At 46.0% G+C, this 21,378-nt stretch overlaps 2 protein-coding genes across 2 annotated transcripts in view; one reads left to right on the plus strand and one right to left on the minus strand.

Moving 5' to 3' along the window:
• The window catches only part of LYRM9 (LYR motif containing 9), a 403,766-nt gene that overhangs the window by 181,377 nt on the left and 201,011 nt on the right, over positions 1 to 21,378 (plus strand). The gene's annotated exons all lie outside the window — the stretch shown is intronic.
• TMEM97 (transmembrane protein 97) lies at positions 8,629 to 19,557 on the minus strand. The gene is made up of 3 exons (XM_081942510.1): positions 19,359 to 19,557; positions 10,569 to 10,713; positions 8,629 to 8,929 (listed from the first exon to the last, which is right to left on the minus strand). The coding sequence occupies exons 1-3, from the start codon at positions 19,470 to 19,472 to the stop codon at positions 8,679 to 8,681; spliced, it is 510 nt and encodes a 169-aa protein (XP_081798636.1). The 5' UTR covers positions 19,473 to 19,557; the 3' UTR covers positions 8,629 to 8,678.

Here is a 21,378-nt window from a genome sequence, read left to right on the forward strand (position 1 = left end):
TCTCTCGTTAAATTCTCAAACTACGTATGTTTTTTTCAACAAGCTTGGTAATTCAAAGCCAGCAAACTGGTTACGTACATCTGATGTACGTAACATCTTCCCTCTTCCGGACTTCTTTTATCTACTCTTATTTTAATGGATTTGTCAAATGTTTAAATTCCTGCTTTTAGTGCACATCACCCAGAGTCTCTTGGTGGGAGATGGGGAGCCATATGCATTTGATAAACGAAGCAAAAAATCAAAGCACAGAGTCACTTCATGGGATCACTCCAAGTCAGCAGGTTCTGACCAGTTCTGGATAACCGGTACCGGAAATTTTGAGTAGTTCGGAGAAACGGTAAATACTGACTGGCCTTGCCCCCACATATTCTCAGCTTCCCGAGTCTCAGCTGATTGGGAGGGAATGGAGATTTTGCAGTAACCTTCCCCTGCCATGCCCACCAAGCCGTGCCACGCCCACATAACTGGAAGTAAAAAAATTTGAATCTCACCACTGTATAGGTTGGATCTCCCTTGGATAAGTTTCCAGCCGCCTTGTCCTACCCTCAGGTGCAGGGATTGAGATGAATAGCGAGCGGTGTTTTTTTTATAAAAGTATTCCAACATTGTTCCATCTGGTCTTGTTTCATCCAGGCTTATTTTAATGGGTTTGCAACAGGTTTTAATTCCTGGCTTTATTGTACAGCATCCAGAGTCACTCGGGGCGGGAAGGGCAGTCATATACATTTGTTAAATAAGTAAAAAAAACAAAAAAACTACAGGAGGTATTCGTGGAGACCTCACAAGTGAATTAAACTCATTGGAAATTTTTTTCTCTTCCTATTGGTTTAAACAAGCAATCCTCAGAGTCCATGTGGCCAGAGAATCATCTTGATGTGCTAGTGTGAGTGTGTGAGAGAGAGAGGGGGGGGGGAGAGAGAGAGAGAGGGAGAGAACATAAGAGCACTAGACGAGACCTTTAGCAAAAATGTCTATGGAGATTCTCAGTCATTCAAGTCATGGTTGTCCCAAAGGTGCTTTTTTTTCAAGAGGCAGCTGGACTTTCTGATTTTTCTTTGAAGACATTTCGCTTCGCCAAGAAGCTTCTTCAGCTCTGACTGAATGATGAAGTCAGAGCTGAAGAAGCTTCTTGAATGAGAAGCGAAATGTCTTCAAAGAAAAATCAGAAAGTCCAGCTGCCTCTTGAAAAAAAAGCACCTTTGGGACGAGCGAAGACTCGCTCCACGCTCAAGAGGTCTGCTTGAAGAACTGGGTGGGGCCAGTGGACAGGAGGCCACACCCCCTTTGGGAAGAGCCGTAAGTTAAAGGAGAAAAGCAAGCCGTTCCCAGTGCCCACCAGACCGACGGACACTAAAGAGGCGATGGCTGCGGCTTGCGTCCTCAAATGGACCTTCTACTTCCCTGCTCACATCCCATTGATTTTATTCATCCATAGGCGTTCATTGTGGCCTGGAGTTTACCCTCTTGTGCCATAAGTAGAGAGGAACCGCAGAGATCTTGTACCTATTCCAACCTAAAATGTCGAATTTGCGGCTGAGTTGCCGTATCTGGAGCGGAAAACTTGGCGCCGCAAACTTGCCTGGCTGTTTGGAGGTTGAAAACTCAGGATTCACTGGAGAATGGGGGGAACCTGCGTGAATTCATCTAGCTCCGGATGAGTCTCCTATCTAGCTTGTCTGGATTAGATAAAGGTAAAGGTTCCCCTCGCACATATGTGTAGTCTTTCCCGACTCTAGGGGGTGGTGCTCATCTCCGTTTCAAAGCCAAAGAGCCAGCACTGTCCGAAGATGTCTCCCTGGTGATGTGACCGGAATGACTAAAGGGCGAAGGCACATGGAGCGCTGTTACCTTCCCAACAAAGGTGGTTCTTATTTTTCTACTTGCATTTTTACGTGCTTTCGAACTGCTAGGTTGACAGAAGCTGGGACAAGTAACGGGAGCTCACTCGGTTACGCGACGCTAAGGATTCGAACCTCTCAACTGCTGACCTTTCTGATCAACAAGCTCAGCGTCTTAGCCACTGAGCCTCTTTTAGGAAGGTGGGGGCTACTTTTAAGACCGCACTTTCCCACACTCTGGGATTAGTAAACAAATTGGACTACACTAAAGGTTTTGCAAGTCCACCTGCTGGGGATAGATTGCATCAATCTTGCAGCAAGCTGGGCTTATCGCAATGAACTTTCTGAATTAAACTATTACATAAACACATTCCTTGTGTTGGAGTTTGTTTATTGTTTTGAGGGTTCTGCAAAACATTTTCATCCTTCGTTTAGTTGTATGCCATCCAGAGTCTCTGCATATGAGACGAGTGGCCGTATAAATTTGACCAATATTTAAAGTTAATAATCTATATTTCACCTGTTCCCGCTGTCTTATATGCTAATCCTCTCACCCATTTAGAACTTAGAACTGAGGAGAAATTTCCTGACAGTTAGAACAATTAATCAGTGGAACAGAAATTGCCTCCAGAAGTTGTGAATGCCCCAACATTGGAAGTCTTTAAGAAGATGCTGGATAGCCATTTGTCTGGAACAGTATAGGGTTTCCTGCCTAGGCAGGGAGTTGGACTAGAAGACCTCCAAAGTCCCTTCCAACTCTGCTGTTGTATTGTATTATATTTTTGAGACTTTTTTCAGCCCATTTTCAAGGTTTTTCTTGGCCCATTTTTGAGGCGTTTCTTGCCTCATAAATGGCCTGAAAAAAGGCTCAAAAAGGCCCCCCAAAAGCCTTGAAAACAGGTTAAGAAAAGCCTCAAAATGGGCCAAAAAAGGCTCAAAATGGGCCCAAAAATGACCTGGAAAAGGGGTGTGTGGAGGCCAAAAATGGGCAGCAGGTGGGTGGGCCTTCAGCAATATTTGGTCTATAAGATCCAGAGACATTTTCACCCTCTTCTGGGAGAACCACATTTAACACACAGTTCAATTTCCTTCAATGTAACACCTTCCATCGAGATCAATTGGCCAAGGTATACGTGGTGGTCTATTCCATCTAGTTCTTCTGCAGATATAATTTTTTTTTCTTTGGTGTATTTATTAAATATAACCTGACTCTTTTTAAGGCTTATTTTTAAGCCAAACGGTTCTGCTTTGTGCAGCTCTTGACTCTGTCTTTGTTGCCCTTCTGGATTTTGCAAGAACTACAGCATCTGCAAAGCTTAAGTGATTTAAATAGGCGCCATTGATTTTTTATTTCATCTTTTGCCCAGTCAAGTTTGCGAAATACTTCTTCAAGAAGCTGAGAAAAGGATAGGTGATATTGCATTGCCTTGTTGTACACCTCGTTCTATGTTGATTTCCACTTTAAGACCATTAAAGCACATTGTTGCCATTGTTTTCTCATATATTGATGGTTGTAAATTTATGTGAACAGTGTGTATGCCTTGGTTGAACAATGCCTTAATTATTGCTCGAATACTGACTCAAATGCCTTTTTGTAACCAATGAAAGCCATGTACAACGGCATGGTGCGCTCATTGTGCTTTCAATGACTTCTTGAACCATCTGGATGCGATCCGTTGTGCTACAGACACTTCTGAACCCTGCTTTCTCCTTTGGCTGTGCATCATATAATGTTCTCAACATTCTTTTTGCTATTATCTTGGTGAAAACCTTGTAGATGACTGAAAGAAGGCTTATTGGGTGATAGATAGTCCTTTAAACCATCTTGGGCACCTTTCTTGTGCATAAGAATAACTTCAGCATTTTCCATGCATTGCGTATCTTTTCTTCTCTGAGGTATCTCGAGTATGGTTTTAGTAGTATCTTGTGTAAACTGTAACCACCAACTTTCAACCATAACACAGGGATTTCCTTAAGCGTTGCCATTTTTCACTGATTTTATGGCACTTGATACTTCCTCCACTAGGATATCTGGCATTTCCTCTTTCGTGGGTGTTGTTACTTTTGAGCGATCTTGATCTTTGTACAGCTCTGAATAGAATTTTCCAGTTATTTCTAACATAACCTATCTTGTTCTACACATGGAGACAACTTCAGGTTTTAATGCAAAAACCTTCTTTCTTTTATTTATAAGCTTGCATTTAGCATATATTACATAGGATCTCTCTGCAGCCCCCTCTTTTTCCACATGCAACTGCAATTACACCTCCATTCATATTTCATTCATGCAATTGCAGTGAAAGTTGGCTGTACGAACGGTTTAATTACAACCGGTAGGTTAGAAGGACAATTGGCCATGTCTTACTTGTCTTTCCAAGGCATAAGATGGTTTGGATAGGTACTGTATTTTTCAGAGTTTAACATGCACCGGAGTATAAGACGCACCAAGGTTTTGAAGAGGCAAATTTTTAAAAAAGTTTTTGCACTCTGCAAACCTGCCAAAAATGGGCCCGTTTTTCATCAAAAAAATTGCATGCATAGCCTTTAGGGGGCTTATCGAGTACTCCTGGCGGCCATGGGGGGAGGCAAAATTGAGCCAAAAACGTCCCATTTTTCACTCATTTCTGCCTTCCCCAGCCCCCAGGTGCTCTCTGAAAGCTTTCTACAGGCTCTGCACAGCCATTTTGGTGAAGGGAAGCCAAAAATGCTGTATTCAGTGCATAAGACGCACCCAGATTTTCAGCCTCTTTTTTGAGGGGAAAATATGGTATATATCTAGTTGCCTTTCAATGCTTCCCTGATTCAAAGATTTAGGTCTGTTGCAGGAAAAGTGCCTTGAAGAGCAGCAAATTAATTGGGTTTCTAGTTTTTGTGACCTAGAGCCCTGCATATGGCCAATGTACAATACAATACAATACAATACAATAGCAGAGTTGGAAGGGACCTTGGAGGTCTTCTAGTCCAACCAACCTGTTCCAACTGGCTGGTTTGGCATAATTTTAACGTCTACCTCCTGGCATACACATTCTTACTGGTTTTTAGAGGGATATTGTTTTAAATTTAACTTGATATTTTAAACTTTTGTATTGATTTATTTATTAGCTGTACAGTTTGGCATATTTTACCCTCCTCTTATACATGTATTTATATAGTTATTTCTACGTTTTAATCTGTTGTATTTTAATACGGACTGTACACCGCCCCGAGTCCCTTTCGGGAGAGGGGGCGGTATATAAACGCTAATAATAAATAAAATAAATAAATAAATAAATAACCCCCTGCCTAGGCTGGAAACCCTATACCGTTCCAGACAAATGGCTATCCAACATCTTCTTAAAGACTTCCAGTGTTGGGGCATTCACAACTTCTGGAGGCAACTTCTGTTCCACTGATTAATTGTTCTCACTGTCAGGAAGTTTCTCCTCAGTTCTAAGTTGCTTCTCTCCTTGATTAGTTTCCACCCAATGTGGCTCTACTCCATGGAAGCTGAGCATCCGTCCCAGAAAGAGTCATGTCCCCTTTAAACCGGATTGCATCCCAGAACAGGGCCTGATTTTGTGGCTGTTTCAAGGGATTTCATGGTTTCTTAAATCCTGACTCCTCTTGCTACTTGGACCAGAGGTAAGATTCAACCGGTTCTAGCCTATTTGCTAGAACCGGTAGTTAGTTTTCTAAGCAGTTTGGAGAACCGGTTGTTAGAAGAAATCTCTTTTTGTTTTTCTCCACTTTACAGGGCTAATCCTGTACAGAGGCAGGAAATAAACATTCTGGTGTTGTTTCTAGCCTAATCTTTGTTGCCCTGCTTACAGAAACTGCCTCTCTTAACCCTTATTACATCCTTGGCAGAACGCCTAGACTTATTGACTCTGAATGGGTTTTTTTTTCTTTTGCTGGTACTTTCCTGGGGCTTAACTTTCTTAAAGGGGAAGGGTTGTTTTAAGCTTTTTACACTGTTGTTGGGAGGAAACACTCCCCTGTTGGAGTTCTTCCAGCTGGGATGCAATGATCAGCACTTTGAAGAAATAATTGAATAACGAAGCAGAGCTGCCGAAAGAAGCTTTTAATGCCAAGGAACCAAGATGTGTGGCATTCAGCAAAGCTTCTTGGCTAGCTGGAAAGATTGACATTCAAAAGTGAGTTTACATCAGTGGTGGGTTCCAGGTGGTACAGCCTGGTATGGGAGGCTGTATCGCCTGGAACCCACCATGGGAGCAGCGGCCACCATACCGGAACTGTGTTTCCAAGGGCCCACCCATGTTACTTACCTTTTTGAGGGAAACGGGCCAATTGTGCATGCGAGCACAGCATAGAGAGCCTGGGCCAGCCTATCTACAAGACAATTAGAACTTCAGCTCCAGGGTGATGGGATTAAGACATGGCCCTCAGGCCATAATAGGTTTAGCCCTCTACCCATCTAACAGCAGGGCTCACTGCATTGCAAAATCACCTGGGGACATTACATCACTCAGCAAGGTTCAACCAAACTTAATTCGGACAAACTAAAAAGTTAGCTATAACCCCTGCAGAGCCCCCTGGGAATTTGACAACCAACAGAATACATTTCTTGCACAGGAACAGGAAGCTTGAGAGCAAGGCCCAAGAGAGGGTATAAATACTGCTCTCTGAACTCTATGTGTTCAGCTGCCCAGGACCTAAAGCCCATGTGGCTCCGTTCATCAATAAACCATCTTTCCAATCAGCCTCCCTGTTTCCAGTGTCTTTCTCCCCACTTGTAACTGAATCCAGATGGAGATTTCTTGCAACACATCAGTCTGGTAAACTCGCAAGATTCGTTTTTCTCGCCATGTAAATGTGTACATGTATACATCTTAATTAGACTGTGTTGCTTCTCTGTGTCATATATGTGTGTATATGCATAATTTTCTATTTATTTATTCATTTATTTATTTATTTAGTCATGTTTATGTAGTGTATATTGGAGGTATGACCCTTTAAGAGCTGTATGCAATGAAATTTCATTTTAATGTATGCCTATTAGTGTACATTCGAAGTGACAATAAAGTTTGTCTATGTCTAAGCTTCTATGGGGCAAGCCTGAAGGGGAAAAGAGAATAGGATAGAAGAGGCTTCTGTGGGGCAAGCCTGAGGAAGGTAAGGGGATAGGAGAGGAGAGGATTCTATGGGGCAAGCCTGAGGGAGAGAAAGGGATAGAAGAGGCTTCTGTGGGGCAACCCTGAGGGAGAGAAGGGGATAGGACAGGAGAGGCTTCTATGGGCAGAAGAAAAGAGCCCAGCAGCCAGAGAGAGGGAGAGAGAAAGGGAGGGAAAGAAGGGCTGACCAGCCACCTGAATTTCATGCTGGGAAAAGACTGACCATCACCCCACCATGGGACCCAAGCACATAGAGGGGACCAGCATGGACCGGCAGCCATACCAAGAGGGCCAGGAGAACCTGGATTCCAGCTACACAAGGAAGGTAGAAGCACCAGCAATTTTTCATCTGGGTTTTTTCCCTGCAATTTCACAAAAGCGTTTTATGATGTTGGGGCAACCCATCTGTCTGGTGTTCTCTTCACCTCAGATTTGTGAAACAACCCCTTTTACGAGAAAAGCAGGTTGCTTTATGGCATAACACTGTTTCATATGACCCCCTCTGGAGAATATTTTCCATCTGACAGGTACACTAAGGCCTAGTCCCTAGAGGTAGTCCTCGTCTTATAACAGTTCGTTTAGTGACTGTTCTAAGTTACAATGGCACTGAAAAAAGTGACTTATGACCATTTTTCACACTTGTGACTTTTGCAGCATCCCTATGGTCACATGATTTACATTCGGATGCTTGACAACTGATTCACATTTATGACGGTCGTAGTGTCCTGGGGTCATGCATCCTCTTTTGTGACCTTCTGACAAGCAAAGTCAATGGGGGAATCAGATTCACTTAACTATCATGTTACCACCGTGTTTCCCCAAAAATAAGACAGGGTCTTATTTCTCCCCCCCCCGAAATTTGTTCTTGGCCTTATTTTCAGGGTCTTATTATTTTTGAGGTGCAGGAGGTGGTGAGCATGGTCACCTCATGGCTGCTGCTGTGTTGCAATATTTTTTGGGACGGCTTATTATTCGGGGAGGTTTTATTTTCAAGGAAATAAGAGTACCGTATTTTTGGGAGTATAAGATGTACCAAGGTTTTGAAGAGGCAAATTAAAAAAAAAGTTTTTGCACTCTGCAAATCTCCCCAAAACAGCCCGTTTTTCAGAAAAATGGGACTGTTTCCCCCCCCCCCCCAAAAGGCACAACTAGCCTTTAGGGGGCTTGCAGAGTGCTCCTGGGGGGTGCCCCCCCCAAAAAAACAAGCAAAGATTGGCTTGTTTTTCATCAAAATATTGCATGCATAGCCTTTAGGAGGCTTATAGAGTACTCCTGGGGATTGAGGGGGGGGGGCAAAATTGAGCAAAAAACGGCCTGTTTTTCGCTCATTTCTGCCCTCCCCAGCCCCTAGGAGCACTCTGGAAGCCTCCTAAAGGCTCTGCACAGCCATTTTGGTGAAGGGGGCGGGGCTTCGGGGGGCAAAAAATGCTGTATTCAGTTTATAAGACGCACCCAGATTTTCAGCCTCTTTTTTGAGGGAAAAGGGTGCGTCTTATACTCCGAAAAATATGGCAATTTAACAACTGCAGTTTCATTTTAAAAATATGGCAAGAAAAGTCATAAAATGGGGCAAAACCCACTTAACATCCTCACTTAGCAACATAAATTCTGGGCTCCATTGTGGTCATAAGTCGAGGACTACCTGTGCTTTGCTCCCTTAGGGACACAGACACACCGTCCTTGGTCTAATTGGCACATCTTCCTTCCCAAAGGAGAAAAGCCAAAGGTTTTATTTCTTCTTCTTTTTTTCAACTGGCTTATAAGCAGAGCTGAACAGTACAAAAAGCAACATCGCGAGGGGAATTGCTAAGAAAGGAGCGTAGAAAGCAGATAGGGTCAGGCGTTGCTGCAGAGTCTGTGGACTTGGGACTTTAGCGTTGGAGAAATCCGCAAACAGGATGTGGGCCAGGCAAGCGACCACCGTTGTTGTTACGTGTGTTGCGTAGATAATCACAGGAGTCCGAATCCACTTGCAGTTCCCTGCATCGAAAAAAAAACACTTTTTAAAAATAATTGCAGCCTTAGGTCCAAAAAACCTCAAGTGTTTATTTTCTAATTTGCATACATATGTAAATATTGCTAGTCCTACAATACTGTCCCACAATTGGGACGAGAACTGCCCTCTTGCTAAGAAGGTGGCTCTTAATGGAGTCACGTCAATTTTATTACTTTTTTTTGCCACAGTTGTTAAGCAAATGACCGCAGTTCAGAAAATTACATGGTGGTTAAGTGAATTCAACTTTCCCTATTATAATAAGAGATAGAAATGTAAGAGAAAAGTGGAATATTAGTTTATACACTTTTATATAATAAAATAAGAGCAATTATAAGAGAAAACATGGAATAATTGAATAATGAAAGACTGCAACTTAATATAAATATGTGTTACTATTGGAAATATATGTTGGGGGAAAGTAATAACTATGACTAATTCTATTAGTTATATTTGCATTAGAATGTACGATACTCAGGTGCCACACTGTTCACGCATTGATGTTTGTAAAAAAATAAAATAAAATAAAAAAACCTTTTTAAAAAAACCCTTTCCCTATTGACTTTGCTTGTTGGACACCAATTGGGAAGGTGAAAATGGTAATCACATGACCCCGGGATGCTGTAATAGTTGTAACTATATGCCAGTTGCCAAGCACCTGAATTTTAATTATTTGACCACAGGGATGCTGCAATGGTCAGTAATGCAAAGACTGATCCTAAGTTACATTTTGCAATGCCATTGTAACCTTGAACAGTCATTAAACAAATGGTTGTAAATCAAGGACTATTACAAATCTCTCTCTATATATAAACGGCTGTGTGTGTGTGTGTATGTATGTTCCAGAATAACTCTAGAATGCTTTGGCCAATTTCAACCAAACCTGATACACAGATAACTTACTCCCTGGAATAAAAATACTGTGCAGGTAAGACACCCCTAACACCCCCCGGGGTGTGTGTTCTGTTAAAATACAGCCTGTTGTGCCTTAAAATGGCTTCTATTGTATAGCACAGTGGAGTTGCCATGGTAACTCCCCTCCACAAGGGGGCTCCCTTTGGTAAGGGGGAAAATCCAGCATTAGAAATTATGTTTGGTTCGGACATTTCCCCCCTATATATAAATACCTGGACAACGCCGGGTTATCAATTAGTTCAGTGGTGGAATTCAATTATTTTTACTACCGATTCTGCGGGCATGGCTTTGTGGGCGTGGCATGGCAAGGTTACTGCAAAATCCCCATTCCCTCCCAATCAGCTGGGACTCGGGAGGCAAAGAATAGATGGGGGTGGGACCAATCAGAGGTGGTATTTACCGGTTCTCCAAACTACTCAAAATTTCTGCTACCAGTTCTCCAGAACTGGTCAGAACCTGCTGATACCACCTCTGAACTAGTTGTGCCAGAAAAGGGGCTTCTTTCACTATTTCAGAACTGATAGATAAGCCTGCCAACACTTTGCCCAGTCTAGCATGAGGGCTTAAGAGTCCAATGGTTCTCATGAACACCTTTTGATCTTCAAACCCCATTAGGAAATAATTGCATTCTTCTCTCCAAGGACCGTTTATCGTGGTTCTGTGCCCACCCAATATCCTGCTCCCTTAGTTCACACAAACTGGCATGCTTACCTTTCCAGAAGGCGTAGGCAGCAACGGGAAAGAAAAACAATTGTAGAAAACCTTCGGAGCAAAGGAAACTCCGGAACCAGGGTTCTGGGTTTACCACCAATGGATCCTTGAATGTAGTTGTGTACCAAGTGAACGCATCGGTTAGCTTTAGGAATAGAGAAGATGGCTGGTGAGTGAGGAGGAGGACACCTAAATCTTCCTTTTAATCTTCTTTTTTTAAAATATTTTTTTTTCAAAACAAAAACAACACATCCTTCTTTACATACTGTAGAAAGTGTATCAGTTGATTACAAAAAGGCTTTCGTGCATCTCTTCCACAGTCAACAAACATAATTTAATTCCTCTTTCAGTATTCCACTTTTTCCATTTTCAGAGACAAACCAATCACCATAAATATCAGCAATTTTAATTTCTTTATATTCATTTTCCTCTTTGATTTTTAGGATTTTAACCACCACTTTTTCCACTTGATAAACATCTCCAACTTCATTATATTTTGCTGTTAGATGCTCTAAGTCTTCCAACTTCTTCTCTATCCTTTCATGTGTGTTTGATAATTTCTGTATTTCTGAGAATATTTTTTGCAGACTTAAATTTTTTTTCTGCTGTTGAAATTGTGCCATTATCTCCAGCTCTAGCTTGGAAGGTTTTAACAAGATTAAGCATAGATTCACAATAACGTTTTATTTTCAGCAGAACGTCTGATTCTTGAATGAGTTAGAAGAACACCCACAGCAATGAAAGAGGAGAATTTTAGTCCATAGGTTACAAAGAATAATAAAAGGAAAAAAAGAAGAAGAAAACAATCCATTCGTTTTAAAAGGCTTGCATAAATTCCATCCATGAAGATAGCATTTAAAAAGTAAGATAACCCACTGCCTAAAACCATTGCAAATTTAATTCCGCTGCTTATTTCTTCTGTTCTCCAATTTAAATTAATTTTAAGTTTTTTATAGGCAGTCTTTTTTAAAACGGCAAAAATTCCTCACCAATTGGAAGCACTTTCTCTTTCCATATCCTTCCATTTTGGAGCTGCCCCAGCTTCATCAGCCTAATGGCTGGATTTTTTGTCGCCGGCTTGAAGAACTTCTCTTGGATCGATCAGGGACTTTGCGATGTCCCTGAGATCAGCAAGACGTATTCTTCCTGTTCACCGTCTCTGCGGGACGGTTTAGGTCCGTTTGGACCACCCAGCGGCAAAAGTATCGACGGCGATCTCAGAGCATTGAGATTGCATGTTGGCTCGTCGCGGCATTGGCTCCTTCTCCTTCCTTTTAATCTTCTATCTATGGTGGTGTGTGAAATAGAAGTTGCATAATAAAAACGCTGCTCCATTTTAATGGTGGTTGGGAAATTGATGCAAAGCAAGCAGGTGGAACTCGGCACCAGTTGGTCTGGCCAGTTTTGTTAGCACGGGGGAAGATGTTTACTTCTTTCTCAAACTATGTGATAGGTTTTGATTACAACTTTTACAGGCCAATAGAAGAGACTATCCATCACTCAGGTGGAACTGAGGAGTTCTTGGTGCTCTCTGGGCTTCATTGATTGCTTGCAGTTTTATGATCAAATGAGGTAATAGCATCAGTGCGACTAAGTGTGTTTGCTCCCTGTTTATATACAGTAGTTTGCTCTGCCAATGTTGGCTTTTATTCTTGGTAGTTCTTTGATTAGGGTATCAAGTAACTGTGTTGAGTGACAAGAAGGGGGCTCTCATACTAAAGGCAAGATAACTTGAGGGGCTCCAAAGCCTCTTCAGACTCCCCCTTCCCTCCCATTTATGTCCCTCCTAGTCTCTCTCTCTCGCTCTCTCCTATTCTTTCTCTAGCTGTGTTGGCAAAGCAGCCTTAAACAGTTCAGTTCCTGCCTTAAGAGCAGAGTTCACGCAACAAAGCACTTGATGACAGGACAAGAAGTAATGGGTGGAAATTAATCAAGGAGAGAAGCAACCTAGAATTAAGGAGAAATTTCCTCACAGTTAGGAACAATTAACCAGTGGAACAACTTGCCTCCAGAAGTTGTGAATGCTCCAACAATGGAGGTTTTTAAGAAGATGTTGGATAGCCATTTGTCTGAAGTGGTGTAGGGTTTTCTGCCTAAGCAGGGAGTTGGACTAGAAGACCTCCAAAGTCCCTTCCAACTCGGTTATTCTATTCTATTACATATGATTAATTCCACCTTCTAGCCTGCTAGTGGCTTTAGTGAATTGTGTGAAGCTTGAAAATGACCGTTGTCTTACCTGAACGGTCGTTCTCATGGCGCTGCGGAGAGTACAAGGATGGGTTAACACAGCCTGTTTGCCCATGGACTGAGTAGATTTTTCCCCTCTGGCCACGCCTCCTTTGCCTCTTCTGGCTCAGTTTTAAAAACGAGGTCTTGTCCGACGAAGACGTCCTCAGCTCACACCTGTGTAAAGATACAATCTCGGAGCTAAACAATCACCCTGGGTGGGTCTTGTACTCTCCGCAGCGCCATGAGAACGACCGTTCAGGTAAGACAACGGTCATTCTCCATAGCGCTGCTTGGAGAGTCCAAGGATGGGACATGCCCAAGCTATTGTGTCCCAGAGCGGGAAGAAGTGACATTGTCCGGAGCCTCAATAACCTTCTGTAATACTCTACGGCCAAAAGAGGCTTCGGCAGAGGCAAAGGAATCGATCTTGTAGTTTCTAATGAAAGCCGTGGGAGACGCCCACGTGGCCGCTCTGCAAATGTCCAGAATAGATGCTTGAGTCGCCCAGGCCGCGGTTGTGGCCGCACTTCTGGTGGAATGTGTCGTTACACGAGGTGGAACCGGCTTGCCCTGAAGGTCATATGTCATCTTAATGCAAGCTCGCAGCCACCGACCTATGGTTGAAGATGACACCTTGCGACCCAGCGAGCCTGGTTGAAAAGACACAAGGAAGGCCTCGGAGTGCCTGATGTCCTTAGTTCGTTTCAGGTAAATGCGGACTGCCCTTCGCAGTCCAATTTGTGCCACCTGCGCTCCTTGGAGTGTTGAGGGCTGGGACAGAAATTCGGGAGGATAACCTCCTGAGACCTGTGAAAATGAGAATTCACCTTCGGCATGAAGGCGGGGTCTAACCGTAGGATGACCCTGTCTGGGTGGATGATGCACAGCTCTTCCTTGGCCGAGAAGGCAGCAATCTCAGATACCCTTCTGGCTGAGGTAATGGCTATGAGGAAGGCAGTCTTAAGAGTCAGATGTCGAAGAGATACCTTCCTCAAAGGTTCGAAGGGAGCCGCTGTCAATGCCTGCAGGACAAAGGGTAGGTTCCAGGTCGGGTACCTGTGCACCACCTGGGGTCGGATGTTGTAGGCCCCCTTCAAGAAGCTCTTGACCTGAGGATGGTGACTCAGGGATTGAAGTTGGTGTCTGGCTAAGATGGTGGATAATGCAGCAACCTGGCGCCTGAGAGTGGCTGGTGCCAGTCCTTTGTCCAAGCCCTCTTGTAGGAAGTCCAATAACTGAGGGATGGACGCTTCCACACTGTCAATGTCCCGTTTGCTGCACCAGGAAGAAAAGGCAGCCCAAGTCGCGTCATAAATGCGAGTAGTGGCCGGACGTCTGGAAGCTTGGTTTTAATGACGTTGTCTGAGAGGCTCTGGTCCTTCAGGAGCTGCCCCTCAAGTGTCAGACGGCTAACTGCAACCATTGGGGCTCTGGATGGTTGATGGCCCCTTGACGCAAGGATACCTGGTCTGGAGGAATTCTCCACAGTTGCTTCACAGACAGATCGACCAGGTCCGCGAACCAGGATCTCCTGGGCCAATGTGGAGCCACCAGAATGAGCTCCGCCCCCTCCTTCAGCAGCTTGTAGATCACCTGCGGGATCAGAGGGAGGGGCGGAAACGCGTATAGAAGCCCTGGAGGCCAGCTGGACCTCAGGGCATCCGTCCCCTCCGCTTGTGCTGACTTGTAGCGGGAGAAGAACCGCTGGAGCTGTGTGTTTGCCGCCGAGGCAAACAGGTCGACCTGTGGGAGACCAAACCTCCTTACCACCTGTGCGAACAGGTCCGGATGAAGTTGCCACTCCGAGTTGTCGATGGTCTGACGACTCAACCAATCCGCACTCACATTGCTGGTTCCGGAGATGTGATCCGCCCTCAGCGACGCTAAGTGGATCTCTGCCCATCGTCCTATGGCCTCCGCCTCTGACATGAGTCTTTTGGAGTGGGTCCCTCCTTGTCGGTTCACGTGAGCCTTTGTGGCCACATTGTCGGTCAGTAGCAGAACGTGGTGCCCCTTCAGCTGTTCTGCAAATCTCCTCAGCGCAAGCCGGGCTGCCCTGAGTTCTAGCCAATTGATGCTCCGGGCTGCCTCTGCGCTGGACCACCTGCCTTGCGCCAGCTGACCTTGGCAATGCGCCCCCCAACCGTAGAGACTGGCGTCGGTCGTTACCACGATCCTGTCGGGTTCTCTGAATAGGCAGCCCTTCTCCACTGCTCGAGACTGCCACCAACTCAGAGACCGAGTCACTCTTGGTGGGATGCGAACTTTCCTGGTGGAGTTGCTGATCTTTGCTCTTTGCATTGGAAGCAAGAACCATTGCAGTTCCCTTGCATGAAGACGTGCCCAGGGAACTATGTTGAGGCAAGAAATCATGATCCCTAACAGTTGGGATAGCTGCACTACCTGCCAGGACCTGTTCCTGCAACACGACCGGATCCTGCTCCTGAGGTTGTGGATTCTTCTGGAGACAGGGACACCTGGCAAGATACTGAGTCTATTATGGCGCCCAGGTGTTGAATGCGTGTGGCAGGAGTCAGGTTGCTTTTTTCCATGTTTACGGAAAAACCGTGGTCCTGTAAGGTGTGAACTGTGACGTTTACATCTCTCACCGCTAGCTGCTGAGTCCTTGAGTGGATGATGATGTCGTCCAGATAGCACTCCAGGCGGACTGGAAGCTTGCGCAGGTGGGCCGCCACAGCTGCAAGAAGCTTCGTGAACGTTCTGGGTGCAGAAGAAAGTCCGAACGGAAGCGCCCTGTATTGGAAGTGCTTTCCGTTGTAACAGAAGCGCAGGAACTTCCTGTGTGCAGGATGGATGGGCACATGCAGGTACGCCTCCTTGAGATCGATGGAGGTGAGCAGATCCCCTTGTCGCATGCAGCTTAGGATCGACTGAAGAGACTGCATTTTGAAGCGCTTGTAGGCCAGATGTCTGTTCAGGCGCTTCAGATCTAAAATGGCCCTCCAACCCCCTGAATTCTTGGGGACCAGGAAGAGAATGGAATAGAACCCCCTCCCTTCCTGTTCTGGAGGAACTGCCTCTATTGCGTTGATCTGCAGAAGATGATCTATCTCTGCCTGCATGAGAGCGCTCTTTACAGGGTTCTTGGATAGTGGGCAGCGAACAAAGGTCCGCGGAGGAGAGGATAGAAACTCCAAGGTTAGACCCCTCCTGATGGTATTTAAGACCCACTTGTCCGAGGTTGTTTCCTCCCAACAGTCTGCATAGAATTGCAGGCGGCCCCCGATGGGAGGAGACCCCAGACGGTCACTTCCCACGTCTAAACTGACGGTTGTGGGATCCCCCACGAAAGGGCTTCCGAAAGGACCCCTGATTGGATTGTCTGCCCCTGGAAGAAAAGTTGTTTCGTTCCTGGGACCTGTCAGAGGACTGGTTAAACTGTCTTTGGGAGGAATATGAAGAGGAGGAGGCCTGGGTGCCTTCCTGTCCCCTGGCACCCCTAGGAGGATCTCTCTGATCCTCTGCATGAAAACAGCATTGAAAGGAGGGGATATCCTCCCTGACTGAAGAGCTAGGAGAACCTGGGTAACCCAGAGAGGCTGCAGGGGATCCTGACATGGAATCCCTATCACAGAAGGATGGGGATCTATCCCCCATTTCCTCCCCCTGCTCTATCTCCCTCTGGATGGGTGGGGAAGGAACTGGCCCAGCCTCACTTGGTAAGGGTGCAGAGGGAACCTGGGGCCTAGCAGACTTGTCCTTTAGGGAGTCCTGCCCCTTGTCCCCTTGAATTTTGGGGGCCTTGCTCCCAGCTGAAGAGTGGGAAGCTTTCCCCCCAGCGCCCTTGTTTCCCTTTCTCCCCTGGCCTGAGGGATCTGGCCTACTGAGCTTTGCAGATGGCCCTGCCAGCTCCTCCCTTCGCTCCAAACCTTCATCAGCCATCCTTGGTTGATCTTGAGTCGAAGAGGTCGCTGCTGTGGGAAGGGCAGTGGACGCTGGCCCGACGGCTCCAGAAGCGTCTGCAGATTCAGTTGGGAGGCTGGATCAGGCACCAGGACACTCCTTGCCGCTTCCCCTTAGTTGGCTGGGGAACTTCAGGCTTGCTGGAGACCCAGGCAAGCCCTCGCAATCCTCTGTGGCTGTCTGCTTGAGGCGGAGAGCTCTGCTGCTTGCTGCTGCTTCCGGACAGTAAAAAAGTCTCAAAAAAATGGCCGCCGGTTCTTCTGCGCGCCAAAAGCCTCACTTAAGGGCCAGGCGCTTCCCATTGGCTGCAGCCGAAAAGCGCGCCAAAGCAGCGCTTTTCAAAATGGCCGCCGCTCTCCCGATCGGCAAAAGACGCCGTTTCGAGAAGCAAGGGCTTTTTTAAAAGCCTCTCCTCCAAAACGACCAGGGAAACACGGGGATTGCCGTCCTTCCCTGCGCTCGCCAGCAGACGCCGGACAAGCGGCCTCGCTTGTTCCCCCAGCTGCGACTAAGCAGCTGTGGAACCGATCGCTGCCTCAGCCTTACTTTAGTAAATCCTCTTCTTGGTAAAAAATAGAAAAAAGGAAAATAAAAAGTCAAAATAATAAAACCTGGGGAAAAATCCTAATAACAACTAAATATCAACACATAAAATACTCTAAAATTACTATTGGAGAACCCAGCCTATTTGCTCAAAGCTGAGTGTTCCCCAAAACTCGTCCTATCGGGTGGACTGAGTTTTTAAAACTGAGCCAGAAGAGGCAAAGGAGGCGTGGCCAGAGGGGGGAAAAATCTACTCAGTCCATGGGCAAACAGGCTGTGTTAACCCATCCTTGGACTCTCCAAGCAGCGCTATGGAGAATGGGTTGATTCAACAGCAAAGTTCAGTATGTTGGGAGAACAAGATACTTGTAATCTCTTCCTGTTGCATAGTCCCCTTCTTGGACCACATCTCTCTTTTTTGCCTCTGTCCTTCATCATTTAAGACTGTACATCCACTTGAAGAATTAAACTGTAGTCACAGCCTCTATCTTCATTTTTTCAGAAGGCAGCAACAGATGAGATAAAGAATAGACCTGCATTGATTTTTTAAAAATATCTATCATCTATCTATCTATCTATCTATCTATCTATCTATCTATCTATCTATCTACCTACCTACCTATCTATCTATCATCTATCTATCTATCTATCTATCTATCTATCATCTATCTATCTATCATAGAATAGAGTTGGAAGGGAACTTGGAGGTCTTCTAGTCCAACCTCCTGCCTAGGCAGGAAACCCTGCACCATTTCAGACAAATGGCTATCCAACATCTTCTTAAAAACCTCCATTGTTGGAGCATCCACAACATCTGGAGGCAAATTGTTCCACTGATCAATTGTTCTAACTATCAGGAAATTTCTCCTTAGTTCTAAATTTGCTTCTCTCCTTGATTAATTTCCACCCATTGCTTTTTGTCCTGCCTTCAGGTGCTTTGGAGAATAGCTTGACTCCCTCTTCTTTGTGGCTGCTCCTGAGATTTCTGAACACTGCTATCATGTCTCCCCTAGTCCTTTTTTCTCTTAAGCTAAACATACCCAGTTCCTGCAACCGTTCTTCATATGTTTTAGCCTCCAGTCCCCTAATCCTCTTTGTTGCTCTTCTCTGCACTCTTTCTAGAGTCTCCACATCTTTTCTACATTGTGGCGACCGAAACTGAATGCAGTATTCCAAGTGTGGCCTTACCAAGGCATTATAAAGTGGTATTAACCCTTCACGTGATCTTGATTCTATCCCTCTGTTTACGCAGCCTAGAACCGTGTTGGCTTTTTTGGCAGCTGCTGCACACGGTTGGCTCATATTTAAATGGTTGTCATCTATCTATCTATGTATCTATCTATCTACATTCCATCCATCTGTCCATCCACCCACCTTCTATTGCTAGATAATGTATGGATCGAATCCAGCTTCTTTTAACTTCGATTCAAGAAGGTGCAGAGTTCCTTTCTAAAAGCAGAGTTCAGGGATGAAAGGGTTTATAGCATGTAAGGTTCCAGGAATAGGTGAAATGTAGATTTTATGTTTCTGCATACCAGAATTTATGATCGTTACTTATTTAGGGATCACATTTATAGGCTAACCCCCATCAAAATGACTCTAGGCTATATACAATAAAACCAAGAATGTAACCATTTTGCAAACCTCTGCAAACAAGAAACCTTGTTAAAACACAGGGAAGAGATTTGCATACATTTTGATCCAGTTTTTTAAGGTCAGATACACACAAACTGTTGTAAAATTGCTGGAATGAAGCCAGCTTTTGCCCAGCAGGCTTACTTGTACATTCTGACCTTTGCTACATGGAACAACACGTTTCCTAATCTCAGAGGGTCGAAAGCTCTGTCTCTTCCCAAAAGAATCTTGGTAAGCCAGCCAAGACATATGGATCTATCCCACACGCTGTATCCCCCCCATCCAGAGCTGGATGGTCCATGTAGCTTCCCCCATTCTTCAGCCTCTTCAGGCAGGAACGCGGAGCAAGTTTCCCGCACTTAGATGCGTAAACCCGATCCCACATTCTTAAGCAAAGCGGATCCCAAAGCGATCTCTGCGGAGCAGCCACAAAGAGCTCGGCGGTTCCCCTCTACTTACGGCGGCAGGATAAATTCCAGGCAGCAACGGCTGCAGATCCAAGAATAAAGTGATCGGGACGTGAATGAGGAAGTAGAACGCGAAGATCCACTCGAGGACGCGCGCCGCAGCCATCGCCTCTTCGGAGAATCAGTCGAGCTGGCAAGAGCCGGGAACGAACGATCGCCTTGCTCTGCACCCATTGGCTCTCCCTGGAGTGGGAGGGGCCTCCTGCCCAGATGGCTACGTCCACTTCTCCAAGCTTGTCCTTTTTGGCAGCGGGAAAGGCCTGCGCGCCCCAATTTCGCTGCTCGGGCGCTTAGTAGATCCATCTGGACCATTTCCCACGTTCCGCCGGATTTTCTTTTGGCGATCAGCCAAGATTAGATGGGGAGCCTCGCAGTCTCTCTCAAATCAACCGTAGTTGCCAGAGCCCACTGTAACAACATTGTCAAAAGACAGAGGTCTTCAAACTCGGCCACTTTAAGACTTGTGGACTTCAACTCCCAGAATTCTCCAGCTCTGGTAGTTGGAGAATTCTGCTGGTTGGAGAATTCTGGGAGTTGAAGTCCACAAGTCTTAAAGAAGTCCACAAGTCTTAAAGTTGCCAAGTTTCGGGACCCCTGCATTAAGAGTTGTTAACCTAATCTTTCCTAGCGTCTTCTCTGGTAATATTGTACTGCTAACTAGAGCACCCAAAACATTTGCTAGACCAATTCTCAAATACAGCTCATCTGTCTGAAAGCCGCACTGCAGATGGAATTTTAATACAATTAAGCAAGTCCAGAGATATTTTCACGACCGTTGGTTGACGATCTCTGGAGGGCCAGAGATAGAGGTTGTTCCTCTATCCTGGTCCTATTAGACCTCGCAGCGGCTTTTGATACCATCGACCATGGTATCCTATTGCGCCGGCTGGGGGGGATGGGAGTCGGAGGCACCGTTCTACGGTGGTTCGGCTCCTACCTCTCTGACCGGACGCAATGTGTGTTGACAGGGGGGCAGAGGTCGACCCTGAGGCCACTCTCTTGTGGGGTGCCGCAGGGGTCGGTCCTCTCGCCCCTCCTGTTCAACGCATATGTGAAGCCGCTGGGGGAGATCATCCGTGGTTTTGGGGTTGAATACCATCTGTACGCTGATGATACGCAGCTGTACATCTCAACCCCAAACCACCCCAACGAGGCTGTCGAAGTGATGTCCCGGTGTTTGGAAGCCGTCGGGGTCTGGATGGGGGACAACAGACTCAAACTCAACCCCTCCAAGACTGAGTGGCTGTGGCTACCGGCACCCCGGTTCAGCCAGCTAACTCCATCGCTGGCCATAGGGGGTGAACAACTCCCCCCTGTGGAGCAGGCACGCAATTTGGGCGTCCTCCTAGATGCCCGGCTGTCTATGGATGACCATGTGGCAGCCGTGGCAAGGGGGGCGTTCCACCAGGTTCGCCTGGTGCGTCAATTGCGCCCCCTACTGGACCGGGATGCCCTACGCACGGTCACTCATGCGCTGGTGACGTCTCGCCTGGACTACTGCAATGCCCTCTACATGGGCCTTCCCTTGGGACGCATCCGAAGACTACAGCTAGTCCAGAACGCAGCCGCGCGGGTGATTATGGGGAGCTCAAGATACTCCCACGTGACACCTCTCCTGCGCGAGCTGCACTGGCTGCCTGTGGTTTTTCAGGTGCGTTTCAAGGTATTGATTACCATCTTTAAAGCGCTCCATGGCACAGGACCCAGTTACCTGCGGGATCGTATCCTCCCGCACACATCCCTACGACCAATCCGCTCTCACAGGGAGGGACTACTACTGGTGCCGTCCACTAGGCAGTGCCAGCGGGCGACGCCTAGGGGTAGGACCTTCTCTGTGATGGGCCCAACCCTCTGGAATGACCTCCCTCCCCCCGACATTAGAACTACCACTGACTTCCGTCCCTTCCGTCAAAAATTAAAGACTCACCTGTTTCGATTAGCTGGCCTGGCACATTCTTAGTTTTTACCTCCCGGTGGATATATTTTAATGGGTAATTTTGGGTAATATTTTA

This window comes from Natrix helvetica (assembly GCF_964273705.1).
Source record: "Natrix helvetica genome assembly, chromosome: 2".
Classification (NCBI taxonomy): Eukaryota; Metazoa; Chordata; class Lepidosauria; order Squamata; family Natricidae; genus Natrix; species Natrix helvetica.

Bases quoted from the DNA above. Each gene is read 5' to 3' on its own strand.
- TMEM97 (XM_081942510.1), bottom strand. From the start codon at position 19,472: ATGGCTGCGGCGCGCGTCCTCGAGTGGATCTTCGCGTTCTACTTCCTC. The intron at 10,714-19,358 runs GTAAGTAGAGGG...CTATTCCTAAAG, and splicing joins CTGGAATTTATCCTGCCGCC to CTAACCGATGCGTTCACTTG. The intron at 8,930-10,568 runs GTAAGCATGCCA...TTTTCGATGCAG, and splicing joins TGCCTACGCCTTCTGGAAAG to GGAACTGCAAGTGGATTCGG.